This window comes from Trichosurus vulpecula, chromosome 1 (assembly GCF_011100635.1).
Source record: "Trichosurus vulpecula isolate mTriVul1 chromosome 1, mTriVul1.pri, whole genome shotgun sequence".
Classification (NCBI taxonomy): domain Eukaryota; kingdom Metazoa; phylum Chordata; class Mammalia; order Diprotodontia; family Phalangeridae; genus Trichosurus; species Trichosurus vulpecula.
The window spans coordinates 289,831,058-289,844,798 of NC_050573.1; the positions used below are offsets into that span (position 1 = coordinate 289,831,058).

Consider the following 13,741-nt stretch of genomic DNA (forward strand, 5'->3'; position numbering starts at 1 on the left):
TCCCTGTGCATAGCATGCCTTCCTTTCGTAGCAGCACAGACAGGAGGAAACTAAAACTACCCCATCTGAAGGAAGAGGCCTTGGCTCTGAATCCTGATTCTGCCACTTTGTACTACTTGGCTGACCTTGGGCTAAGCCACTTAGTCTTGCTGGATCTCAGTTTCTTCATCTGTAAAACAAAGGGGATGAACTCAATTAGAGGTATCAAACTTGCTGACAGCAAAGAGACTAGAACCAGATTGAAAAAAATTGAGAAATGTTGAATAAAATAAGTAAAAATATAAAACAATATAATGTTAAGTTGTGGTTTCCTAAGTCAAAAGACAGAATCTCAGGGTTTCTTAGACTTTGATACTCCTAACTATATCATCTGTAAGATCCATTCTAGGTCTGGAACCCTCTTCTTTTAGTAATTCAGGGCTACCAACTTATTATAAAAGTTATCCACCTACAGTCTCTCATTCTCAATATATAACCAGCCCACCTTCTTTTGCACCATTTTTTGAACCAAAGGCATTGTTAGGAAGTACGGACTATTTATACTCACCATGTATCCTCCCATTCCCCATTGTTCTGCTGGTCAGTCATTTTTCAATCATATCCAACTCTTCATGACCCCATTTGGGGTTTTCTTGACAAAGATGTTGAAGTGGTTTGCCACTTCCTTCCTCACCTCATTTTACAGATGAGGAACTGAGGCAAACAGGGTTAAATGACTTGCCCAGGGTCACACAGCTAGTAAGTGTCTGAGGCCAGATTTGAACTCAGCAAGATGAGTCTTCCTGACTCCAGGCCAGGCATTCAATCCACTCTGCCACCTAGCTGCCCTATTCCCCTTTGGGTTATTTGTAAACTTAGGGATGTGCTGGAGCCATCTTGAACCAGGCCTCAAAAAGTCAGTTGCTAAATTTTCAGAGTGAGCATTTCTACCTCAGAAATCAGCAAATGTCACAGATGAAGACATGATTTATTGTTTTATTGATTGCCTGGACTAACAAAGTGATGACAAAGATGGTAATAACTCAGATTGGACTTAAAAGTCTGTCATGCGTTTTTGGTGAAGAGATTATTAAACATTTACCCGCATACCTTGTTTTTAATTTACATTGTTCTAAATAGTTTAAAGTCACTGAAAGCACTGTGCAGTTCCCCAAATGGAATGGAGGTGATTTCTCCTTCCTCCATTACCTCCTCAAGAGCAATTGTCAATAAATTAGTCAGGCATGATTTCCCTTTGAAGAAGGATGAGGCAGAATGAGGTAAGTGTAAGAGTACAGGTCAGAATCACATCTAGGTCAGTCCAGGTTTGACACTTAGTCAACATACAACCATGGACAAATCACTAAGCTTCTCCGTGCCTTGACCACAAATGTGGATAACACATGTGTTGCCTGAGTCCAGATGTGCACTGGAGGCAGCTCAAATGCCTCTAGAGAGCTGATTGTTGAATTTTTAGTATGAACATTTATACCTCGGAAATCACAAATGCTATAAATAAGGGCTTGATTTATTGTTGGTTTTCTAGACTTGGGACGACTAGGTGGCACAGTGTACAGAGTGCTGGAGTCAGGAGGACCTCAATTCAAATCCTGCCTCTGACACTTACTAGCTGTGTGACCCTAGGCAAGTCAATTAGCCCCAATTTGCCTCAGTTTCCTCATCTGTAAAATGGGGATAATAGGAACACTCACCTCCCAGGGTTGTTGTGAGCATCAAATGAGATAAAAACTGTGAAGCACTTAGTGTAGTACCTCACACATGGTAAATGCTAGATAAATGTTAGCTATTATTATTTCTTGAAGTGATAGGGAAAATGTTAATAATGTAGATTAAAAGTGTGTCTTGTGGTACATTTCCCTTCCCCCGCCTCCCCAGAGCCAGCTGTTAAATATTTCTCAGTATACTCCTCCTCACAGGCTTGTTGTGGGGAAAATAGTTTGTAAAACAAAGCACTCGAGAAATGTGAGCTATTATTACTTCATTCTTCTGCCTCTCCCGACTATAATCAGGAGCAAATGAACAATTTTCTGCCTTCTCCTCAGGTGGTACTTTGCTGGACCTGAAATGGGAGAATCCACGCCATTGTGTTCTGCATTCAGAGATGCATGGTCGCTCAGGCCACAACACAATTCCCCACTGACTTCCTTAGCTTTGGTTCCACTGTCTAAATAAGGTGGGCTATAATTAATAACGATGAGTTAGCACCAAGACTTATTGTGCAGAATGACTAAGAAAAATTACAAGTTGACATTATGAATTATTGTATTAATGCTGTATTCATTTAAAAGCCCACACATGAAGGTGCCAGTTGGGTTCAGAGCAAGTCTCCCTCCCAGCCCATGGTGCTAAAGGCTGACTGATGGTATTCTCACAAACTGCAAACTCAGGTCAAAAAATATTTGTGGGACATTTTTTTAAGATAGAATTTTCAGAAATAAAGGCAAGTTGTTTCATAGCAGAGGTTAATTTTTTTAAATGCCCTAAAGTTGCAAATGATAACAAATATCTTAACTCACACAAGCGCAAGTGCGTGTGTGCATGAGCGCGCTCGCACGCACATAGACACACACACACACACACACACACACACACACACACACACACCATCCATCTACTAGAAGGCAGAAACACTGTTTGAGGAAGCATCCAGGAGGAAAAGAAAAAAAAAACAAAAAGAATAAAAAACCCAAGGAGCTTACTGGCTCTGGTGCTAGAAGACTTGAATTATCATCTTGATTCTGCCATTTACTAGCTACATGACCTTGAGTAAAACACTTCACTCTCTAAGGCTCCATTTCCCCATCAGTCAAATGAGGACTTTGGATTACATGACCCTCGGGGTCCTGTCTAGCTAGAAACCCTTATTCCCTCCCCCAAATCAGACTCTGATCCTGTTCCTTTTCAATAGTCAGCTAGCTTTATAGACTAAAATAACTGTTCCTTTGGCTAAATCATAGGAAGGAAAGGAAGAAAACAAGCATTTATTAAGCACCTACTAAGTGACAAGCACAGTTTACCAACACTTTACAAGTCTTATCTCATTTGGTCCTCATGACCCTGGGAAGTAGGTGTTGTTATTATCCTATTTTACAGTTGAGCAAACTAAGGCAGACAGGGGATAGATACAGCTAGTAAGTCAGATCTCTCTGACTGCAGGCCACCTAACTGAATAGTACAGCAACATTTGAGTCCTCACTATGCTCTGAAAGCAAGTAATGTAGATCCAGACTCACGAATCCCCCAGTCTCAGAGTTGGAAACCTTCAGAGGCCATTTACTCCTAGATAAGAACTCCCCCTACTAAGCACTCCACAAATGGTCATCCATCCTTTTCTTAAAGGCATCTACTTTGTGAGACAGACCATTCCACATTTGGATAGCTCACCTTGTTAGGAAGTTTTCCCTTCCATTAAGCCTTGTAAATTCTATCTGCACAATTTCTCTTTTGTCTTCCCCCTTCTCTCCATTCACATGGCCATCACCCTTGTTTAGGTGCCCATAATCTTTCATTAATTAGGAAGCGATAGCTTCCTAATTGCACTCAGTCTCTCTAACCCCACCCCTTCCAATATGCCTTCCACAACCATACTGATACTTCTTTAAAGCACAAGTCTGACTGCAATATTCTTCTGCTCAAGAAGCTTTGGTGACTCCCTATTGCCTCTGAGAAAAATATAAAATCTTTTTTTTTTTAGCATTTAAAACTTTTCACACTCTGGCTCCAAATTATCTTTCCAGACATATTTCCATTATTCCTCCTCCCCACCCTACCACTCCCCCCATTCCATGTACTCTACATACCAGTTCAACGTGCTTACTTACAGTTCTCCACACAAGATAATTCATTTCCCATCTTCATGTCTTTGCACACAGTCTGCCTGTTCCTCATACCTGGGATGCCCTCTCTCCTCACCTCTGCCTCTTGGAAACCCTAGCTTCATTCAAGGCTCAGCTCTAGTTTCCACCTACTTGAGACCTTTCCAAATTTTCACAGTTGCTACCTTGACCAAAATCCCACTGCCCCCCCCCCAAATTACCTTATGTTTATTTTACATATATACTTGTCTTTGGTAATATTTCCTCCCCCCAGAAGACTATAAGCTCTTTGAGGGCAGGGATTGTTGTTGTTGTTGTTGTTCAATAGCATACAGCTCTTCATGACCCCATTTGGGATTTTCTTGGCAAAGATACTAGAGTGGTTTTTCATTTCCTTCTCCAGCTCATTTTTATGGATGAGGAAATTGAGGCAAACAGGGTTAAGTGGCTTGTGCAGCATCACACAGCTAGTAAGTGTCTGAGGCCAGATTTGAACTCAGCAAGATGAGTCTTCCTGACTCCGGGCCTGGCACTCTATCTAGCTGCCCTGAGGGCAGGGATTGCTTTAATTTTTTTTTTCTTTGCATCCTCTAAGCCTTGTGTGTAATACCTGGTACACAGCAGGTATTTAGTAAATGCTAAATGAATTAAAGATTAAATCTGATTCTCCTGCAACTGCCACCTCTTACTCCTAGCTCCACCCTGGAAGTTGAACAAACCTAATCCCTCTTCCACATGACATTCCCACATGAAGCCAGTGCTCCTCATTTCCCTCTAACTTTCATCCAATCATTATAGCATATGATTTCAGGGACTTTATCAATCCATTCACCTCTCTTTCTTTCTAGCCTCTCAATGTCCTCCCTAAACTATACGTCCCAGAACTGAATATTACTCCAGATGAGGTCTGACCAGGATAGAGTACAGTGGCATTTTTACCTCCATTATTCTAGATACTATGCCTTTCTTAATGCAACTAAAGATGGAATTCATTTGGGGCCGTCCCACTGTTGATTCATATTGTGATTTCCATCCACTAAAAACACCAGGTCTTTTTCAGACAAACTGCTTTCTAACCCTCCCTCTCCCATACTGAACTTGTAAAATTCATTTGTAAAAACCCAGGTAGAAGACTATATTCTATATCTCTCTTGTGCTTAGATTGTCATATATCTTACTCCTATTGAAGTCTTTGGAGATCCTCTCTCATCTAACTCATGAGTTAGCTATTGCTCCTAATTTTGTGTCTTATGCAAATTCTGTAAATATACCTCCTATTCTACCTTCTTCCAAGTCATTAAATACTGTGCAAGACCAAGTAGAAATACCTGAGTTATTCTACTATATGCATCTGTCTAAGCTGACATTAGGAATTAATGACTGGGTTCAGCTATCCAACCATATCCAAATTCATCTAACTAACATCTAGTAGCCTGTATTTCTCTATTTTAACCATGAGGATAATAGGAGACATTTTTAAATCTCTTGGTAAAATCTTTATATACCATAGCTACATCAATGATCTTATCACAACAACTACCTTGACCATGAAGAAAATTGTTAGCTGCCATCACCTGTTCTTGCTGAAGTGATGCTATTTCTTTATGATCTCAAACTCCTTTTCCTAGATAGCAATTCACCACATGCTAGAATTTTGTAAGAAATCAAAAGGAAAGCCCACTGGTCTAAATCTCAAAGGCTTCACTCTTTTCTCCTTTCCAAAAGCTGGGACAACTGTTACCATTCCCCAGTCCTGCATCCTTTTCCCTATTATTCATAATTGTTTAAATATCTATAGCTCAGTGATCATACCCACTAGTTCTTTCAGTACCATGGGATGTACTTCTCTGGTGACAAACTATCAAGGGCAGTTAGGTGTTTTTACTATCTCCCTACTTATCTTGAGTTTCAACTCTTTATTAGCCATTTTTTTTTGTTCTGTCCTTTCCAGACCAAAAATTATTCTCCTTGGCAGGAAAAAAAAATGCAAAATGGGCAGAAACAGCCCAACCTTCTTTCCATTGTCCATTGTTCATTGTCAAATCTACCCCCAATTAGCATTCTCTCCTAGTATTTTTTAATCCTCTCTTGTCCCCAATGTAGCAATAAATAAATCTGCCTCTTTTTTTGTCCTTAACTCTTCTAGGGAATTTCTTGGGGTAGCTAGGTGGTACAGTGAATAGAGCCTTAAGCCTGGAATCAGGAAGACCTAAATTCAAATCCAACCTCAGACACTTACTAGCTGTGTGACCCACCCTGTTTGCCTCAGTTTCTCATCTGTAAAATGATCTAGAGAAGGAAATAGCAAAGCACTCCGGTATCTTCGCCAAAAAAAAACTCCAAATAGGTCACAGTTGAACACAACCCAACAACAATTCCTCATCTTTAGTGTCCCTGACATTTTGCCACACTTTTGTATTCATCTTCCATTCCCTACCTTTTTTCTGTCTTCTCTATATGCCTTTTATAATTCTAAATTGTTCAACACTGATGTTTTTAAACTAGTTTCCCATTTCCTCTGCATCAGAATTGTTCTTTGTGTCTTCCACATTTCATTCTTGAAACCTCCAACCCATCCCTCTCGGGCTTACTACTCCTACACAATTTTAATCCATGGGATCTATCTTTTCTCTGAAAGCTTTAATGACTGATCTCCAAACATTTAGGGTGGATATCAAATTATGTTCAGATTTCCTTTCCCTCTGTTTTACAAATTTTACAATGGAATAACTACTTCCCCCCTCAAGGTACTGTCATTTCAACTTCAGCAAGCAGTTCTTCCTCATTGATGAGAATCAAGGCAGAACAGCTATTTCTTTTTCTGCCTCTTTTGATGGATAAAATTATCATTAAGGTGAGCCAAGAAATCATTAGTTCTGCTTTTGGCAGAGAGAGACCTGCAGATGTACAGATAATTGAAGTCCCCTATCGTTATTACTATATCATCCCTCTTTTCCAGGCTTGTGTTCCATTTCCCAAACTCCTCATCTATTTCCTTTCTCCCCAGGTGTGCCGTAGTATACTGCACAATATTGCTTACGTATATTATCTAAAGCTATAATGAGAAATATAAATTAATGAAGCTAAATCAATTCTCTGCCGTAACCATCTTCCTGATGACCACTGTCAGAAAAGTCACAGCAGGACTTTATCTGTGAGTACAGAGAATATGCTGATTAGAAATCTTCCTGAATATCTGTTTTCTCAGAAAGAGTACAGACAATAGGGGAAGTGATAGTACAACTAAGTGAAAGCTGAAGTATACTTTTAAAAATCCAAGCTGTGTATAGTAGATTTGCAGTTTCATCTGCAATCCTCTTCAAGTTCTTTTTTTTCTTTTTGGAAATGTTCATATATGTCCATAACTGTCAAGTTCAAGAAAAGTTATTTTAAAGTCTTAAAGTCTACTTTCTTTTTTTCCTCTCTCCAAGTCAACAGAGCTTTCTGAAACTCTTGAAAATCTTAAGAGAGAATGTTTAGGGATTCTGGATATGCTTAAGACAAAAATCCTAGAAAATACATATCCCTTTTCTGGCTCTGGTTTACTCTTATCCACCACTAACAAGAATTTTCCCCTGCATACAGTTGCTCAAAATTTTTTCACTAAGAATTTGAGTTTATTTAAGTATTTCCAGATGGCAGGGTCATCTCCTCTATTACTTATCTCAAAGCTCTACACTGAAGTTGGGAATTGTGGGTTTGCTCTTTGTTCTAACTTTTCCACCTTCACAGACTTAAAATGAAGATTGTATATTAACCATATGCAGACCGTGGGAGTTCTGTAACAAGAGTCTTGTAAAGATTTGCTCTCTAGGAAGCCAAAAACAGCTTCCTTAACTAAATGCTCTCCCTCTTCATGTCTACGTCTTGGAATGCCTACCTCCTATCACGACCTAGCTCAAGTCCCACCTCCCACATAAGACTTTTCTGGTCCCACCAGTTATCTGTGTTCCTCCCCAAAATGTTTTTTAATTTACACTGCACATATTTTGTGTTAAAATATTTGTGTGGATGTTATTTTCCCCAAGTAGAATGTTTTGGTTTTGTCTTCGTATCCTTAGCATCAAACGCAGTCCTACACAAACATTAATGTTAGGTGAACTGAATTGAACCCTAAAGCCTCTTCCTCTAGAGTTTTTTTATATCTTCTCTCTTCAGCCTAAACATGACCTCCTCCACAGGGTAACCTGAAATCACTCACCTGTCCCTCTCAGCTTCAGTTGTCAATAAAATCCTCTTTCCTTTAATTCAACCATGGTAGAATCTGATGGGTTAAACTGAAGATTATGCCTTTAACATACCATAGTTTGATACTTTTCCACATTACTTTTTCTTCAGTTTGTTTCCCTAATTCCTTAGTAAACCTTTTAACCCTGACTTTGTCTTTGTTGGATTAAGGAAAGGAAAATTGGCTAACACCCAATCCCAAAGAAGGCAGATTTCCTTAATGGTCAGGTTTAAGTTGGTGGCAGAAGGAAGTAGAGAAGGAAGTAATGTTCATGGAAGGGGGCTGGGGGGGGGGAGGGAGGTTGAAGTTCTGCAGTGGGAGTTGTACTCAATCTCCTACAGGCATTTATTTATTCCCACAGATCTTCTAGCTGTACAAAAGGAGTTGAATCCCTAGACAGAGAAAAAATGGAGAACTGGTGCCAGATAATAGTACAAAAAAAGGAGCATGCTGTAGTGGTAGAGAGCTGGACCCAGAATCAAGACAACCTGGGTCCACATCCTTCTCACATAGTGGCTATAGAGGTAATCACTTAACTTAAGTTAAGCCGAGCTGCTCTCATAGGGGAGGTTTCCCCACAGGTAGTTACCTAAACCAATGAAATCACAAATTTAATGCAAAACAACAATAAAACTCAGGAAGAATCCTTCACTAAAAAGATGTCTTAAGAATAAGTTATTTTCCCTGAGTTATGAAAGTAACTAAAGAAAAAATACATAATTTTGAGTGTTGATCTTAAAATGAATTAATTACCCATAGAACCATGACCCTTGAAAAAACTGATCTTTTGAATTTGTACAGTAAAAATCCCAAACCACAATCATGAAATTTTTGAGGTCAGTTTGTCTTCTTTGTCACTTAACATTCTTCAGCTGAGTGGTTTTCTTAGATCTTGAATCTGCTGGACAACTTAGGGAGACTGCTCACTATCCTACTATACCTTCAAGAAGGAAATAAATAAAATAGCTGAATAGGTAGAAATAGCTGAATATGGGTCAAGCTCCATCAGTACCATTCAATTCAATAAACAATTTATTATTATTAAAACAATTCAATACATGCAAGTCACTGTGGTAGTCACTATATTAAAAAAAAAACCCAAACCCAAAGAGTCTCTAAGTCCACAATGAAATTAAATTCTACTTGGGAAGGGACAGGGAGGAGGCAGGAGATAACATGTATATCAATAAATACAGGACAATTTAAAGTCATTAGAGCACTAAAACAATTTGTTGGTTCAGGAAAGCCCTTATATGGGAGGTGGCACTTGGACTGAACTGTGGAGGTCAGGGTGCTGGATTTGGGAGTCAGAAGCCACAGATTGAAATTCTTCCTCAAATACTTAATAGCTGTGAGATGCTGGGCAAGTCAATTAATCTCTACTTGCCTCAGTTCTTCATCTGTTAAATGAGGGGGTTAGACAAACTGGTCTCTAAACTTGCTTCCAATTCTAAATTTATGATCTTATGAGCCATGAAAGTAGCTAAGAATTCTAAGAGGTGGGGGCAGCTGGGTGGCTCAGTGAGTAGAGCAACAGCCCTGGAGTCAGGAGGACCTGAGTTCAAATGAGGCCTCAGACACTTGATACACTTACTGGCTGTGTGACCTTGGGCAAGTCACTTAACACCAATTGCCCTGCCTTCCCCCTTCCAAAAAAAAAAGAATTCTAAGAGGTAAGGGTGAGAAAAGAGTTCTAGGTATCGGGGTCAGTCTGTGCCTAGGTACAGAAATCAGAGAGAGAATACTGAACTCAGTAAACAGGTCACTGACTACTCTGGAAAACAGAGTATGTGAAAGGGAAATAATATGAAATGTGTCTGGAAAGGTAAGTGGGAACTTGATGGGGGAAGGGACAGTTTTAAATGTCAAGATGAGGAGATTTAATTTTATCCTAGAGGCAAAAGAGAACCATCGAAGCTTCTTGAGCAAGGGAATGGCATGGTCTGAACTTCACCTTAAGACAGTGTGGTAGATAGATTAAAGTTAGAAGGGCCTAAAAGCAGGAGGAATCAATTTGTAGTTCATTGCAACAATCCCAATGCAAAGTGACTGAATTAGGACAGTAGGCATGTGAGTAGAGAGAAGGAAACAGACCCAGGAGATGGTATGGAGGCAGAATTGATGAGACTTGACAATTGATTGGACATGGAAAGGGAAGGAAAGGGATGAGTCAAGGATAATTCCAAGGTTTGGAGTATGAATGACTGGAACAATGGTGATGTACATGGGGAAATTTGGAAGATGAGTCAAGTGTAGGAATTGTTGATTGGAGTATCATATCACAACAATGGTTCCTTCTACTCCTATTGACACTGAAGACAATAGTTAATTTCCAAAATAGTAAACTGAAAAGAATTTCATTTCTTCCCTTGCCAGTTATAACTTCACTCTTGTGCCTGACTTACTGTTGAGAAGATCACTCATCAGAGGCAGCTAGATTGTATGGTGGAGAGAGCCCTGGGTCTGGAGTCAGGAAGATCTGAGCTCAAATCTGGCCTCAGATACTTCTAGCTCTGTGACGCTGGGGAAGTCACTTAACCTCTGTCTGGTTCAGTCTTAACTGCAAAATAGTGATCATGATACAAGATTATTGTGAGGATCAAATAAAATAATATTTGTAAAGCACTTATCACAGGACCCAGCATGTAGTAGGTGTTTAATAAGTGCTTATTCCCATCCTCATCTCCCTTTGTCCTCACCTCCTTCCTATTTGTCCAAAATGAGAACTATGGCAGTGAGAATAACAGATTATACCTCAGAAAGGGTGAGGGGGCTGCCCTTGCCCATGAGGAAGAAAGCAGCATTACTTAGGAGCAGGAAATATTCTGGAGACTCCAATGCAGGGATAGCAACATCTTGGATAAAATAAGGAGTGGCTCAAGAATATGATTACACAATCACCATTCCTCAGGATTTACCTAGGATTTATTTCATCTCTCCTGGATCACTGAACCATATCACCCTAACTTATCTTTCCAGTTTTATCTCATACTTCCCCTGTTCATATGCAGGCAGCATGATGTAGTGAATGGAGTACTTGGATTGGAGTCTGAAGATCTGAGTTCAATGCCAATGACTGACACCTGGTGACCCTGGGTAAGTCACTCAGACAACTCCCCAAAACCTACCTGCTAAGATGGGTTACGGTCATTTCCCATACCAAGAGTTACCCCAAGCTACATAAATTGGATATTTCAGTATTCTGCATTTTAACTAAAGTGAATTATTCTCCATCCCCATTTTTATTCTGAGCTCTCTCTCACATCTTTATTTTAATTCTAGGTGGGCCAGTAGATAGAGGTTTGGGCTTGGAATCAGAAATACCTGAGTCCAAATATGGCCTCAGGAACTTCCTAGCTGTCTGACCTTAGACAAGTCACTTTACCTGTTTGCCTCAATTTCCTAAACTGTAAAATGGGGGTAATTATAGCACCTACCTCCCAGGGTTGCTGTGAGAATATATATATATATATATTTGTCAAATGCTTATCACAGTGCCTGGCACTCATAATTATTTATTATTATAATTATTATTTTCTTTTCAATTTGATCTTAAACATCAACAAGCATAAATATTTCAACATACAAATAGAAGCAGGAAACAGGACTGTATGTGAAACTTTGAGCTTCCTTTACAGTTTTTAAAAGTGTATACGTTAAGTTTAACAAAGTAGTAACAAAATTGCCCTGCTTGTGTGAGTGAGTCCCTCTCTGAGCTTCCTTCCTTTCTCTTCCTACTCTCCCTTCTTTGGGCCATTCTGCATTTCTGGAATGTGTCACTCCTTTGTGTGTTGAAATCTTTCTTTTCCTTTAAGACTCAATTCAAAGTACCTCCTCCAGGAAGCCTTTCAGGCATCAAATTTCTCAGAACACTTTGACTAGATTTCTGCTTTGCATTTACCTCACTCTTGTGTCTGGTACTGGTGTATGTCTCTCTTTATTAGGCCACAAAGTCTTTGAGAGCAGAGCCTACATCCTACCATTGTAACCATAGAACCTAGTTAAAACGGTACGTTGCACATAATAGGCATGTTCAGTGAATTACTGAATGAAATGATGTAGATGTTGAGCCTGGTTCTTGGGGCAGGGAGAGGAGTAGCACAGGGAGCATCACTTTGTAATGGGGAGAAACTGCCTCATCTCCTCCAAACAGCCCACATTTGTGAGTTGCATTGTAAGATGTGTACTAGGCCTGTGCAACCCAGAAAAGTGGTGTGGCTCTTAGCAAGTTAATGATTTATAGAGCTATAGGGTTAGAGCTGGAAGGAACCTCAGAGGTCTAGTTCAACCTCTCATTTTCAGAGGAAGATCCAGGGTCACACAGAGAGCAAGTGTTATCAATCATATTAAGATTTAGTTTTGTGGGGATAGGATGGAAAGCTATTTTAAATGTACCACTCAAGGTAAAACTAACTGACTATTGTTATAAATTACAAGTTACATTTACATAGCTCCTGAGAGACAGATCATGAAAATATCCTGCCCACCTTTTCTTTAGATGAGGAAACTGAGGCTCAAAAAATTAATTTGCCCAAGATACAATGTCAGAGGAAGAGCCATTTCGGTCTGGATGCCTGCCTGCGTTTCCTGACTCCTAGTCTAGCATCTTTTCCCCTCACCGTGCTGACTCCAGTATGGTCTAAGCAGTAGCTGACCCCTAAGCTGCCTTTCAGATCTAAATCTATACTGATTGAAAAGAGAACTTCCCACCCTCCATATTTCCCAGGCAGGGACCTACTGGAAACAGTTGGAGAAAGAAATTCTTTAGGAAAATGATGCAACGCCTAAAAAAACAAGCCCTGGCATTATGATCTATACCGGCAGATGCATTCTTATGTAGGCAGGATATTTATTTAATCCTCACCTCCTCCCCAACCCCCCCCCCCCCGCCTCCCCCGCCCAAGTCCTCCAAACCATGACCCCAGAAGGTTCTACAGGACCAATGCCCCACCGGGTGGTCACTAACTTCTCCCCAAGTGGTTGAGTGGAACTTCTCCAAGTTGGTGGTAAGCACTGCCCCGGCTCTCTTCTGAGCCTGAGTCACATCCGAGAATTCTTTGGGCCTCTTAGGGCAGAAGGGCCCCAGCGCTGGCAGCTCTGCACAGCTCAGGGCAGAACTTCAGGATGGCCAGCCCTGTAAGGGTCAGGTGGAGGCACGCCGTGCCCACCCTGGGGAAGGTGGGGGCACTACGGCTCCCGGGGCGCGGGCTGCCCTCTTCAGCCGCATCACGCCCCTGTCCCGAGCTCGCCACCTCCCTACCTGGGCACGCCCTGGAGTAGTCGAAGCAGCAGTCCCCAGTAAGCCGACACGCTTGGTCACAATAGCACGTCCCATAGACCCTGTCCAGCCTCCAGCCCCGGCCGAAGCAGGTGGGGTCGCGCCCAGGGCAGCACCGCCCCACTTCTGAGCAGCCCGCTTGGGCCCCGGCCCAAAGGCGCGCCAGTCCCCACAGTGCCATCCAAAGGGCACCCGGGAGGGTCCGCATCGTGAAGGTTTCTCCCCGCCCGAAGGCAGCAGCGATGGTAACAGGGGCAAAAGAGGCGGCGACGATGACTTAACTTGGTCCCCAGGGAGAGTGAGCCGACTCCTCTGAGAAGAGGGTGGAGGAGGCGGCCCCCAAACCGCCAGAGAGGCAAGGCGCCCCCCCCCACCCCGCCAGCCCCCGCCCTTCTCGGACGCAGCCCCTCCCCATCTGCC

General features: G+C 41.4%; 1 protein-coding gene across 1 annotated transcript in view; it reads right to left on the minus strand.

Moving 5' to 3' along the window:
• SBSPON (somatomedin B and thrombospondin type 1 domain containing) overlaps positions 1 to 13,529 on the minus strand; it is a 45,860-nt gene extending 32,331 nt beyond the window's left edge. The window contains exon 1 of the mRNA XM_036737177.1: positions 13,304 to 13,529. Within this exon, the coding sequence (XP_036593072.1) occupies positions 13,304 to 13,529 (226 nt within the window). The remainder of the gene's footprint in view (positions 1 to 13,303) is intronic.
• Between the last annotated feature and the right edge of the window lie 212 nt (positions 13,530 to 13,741).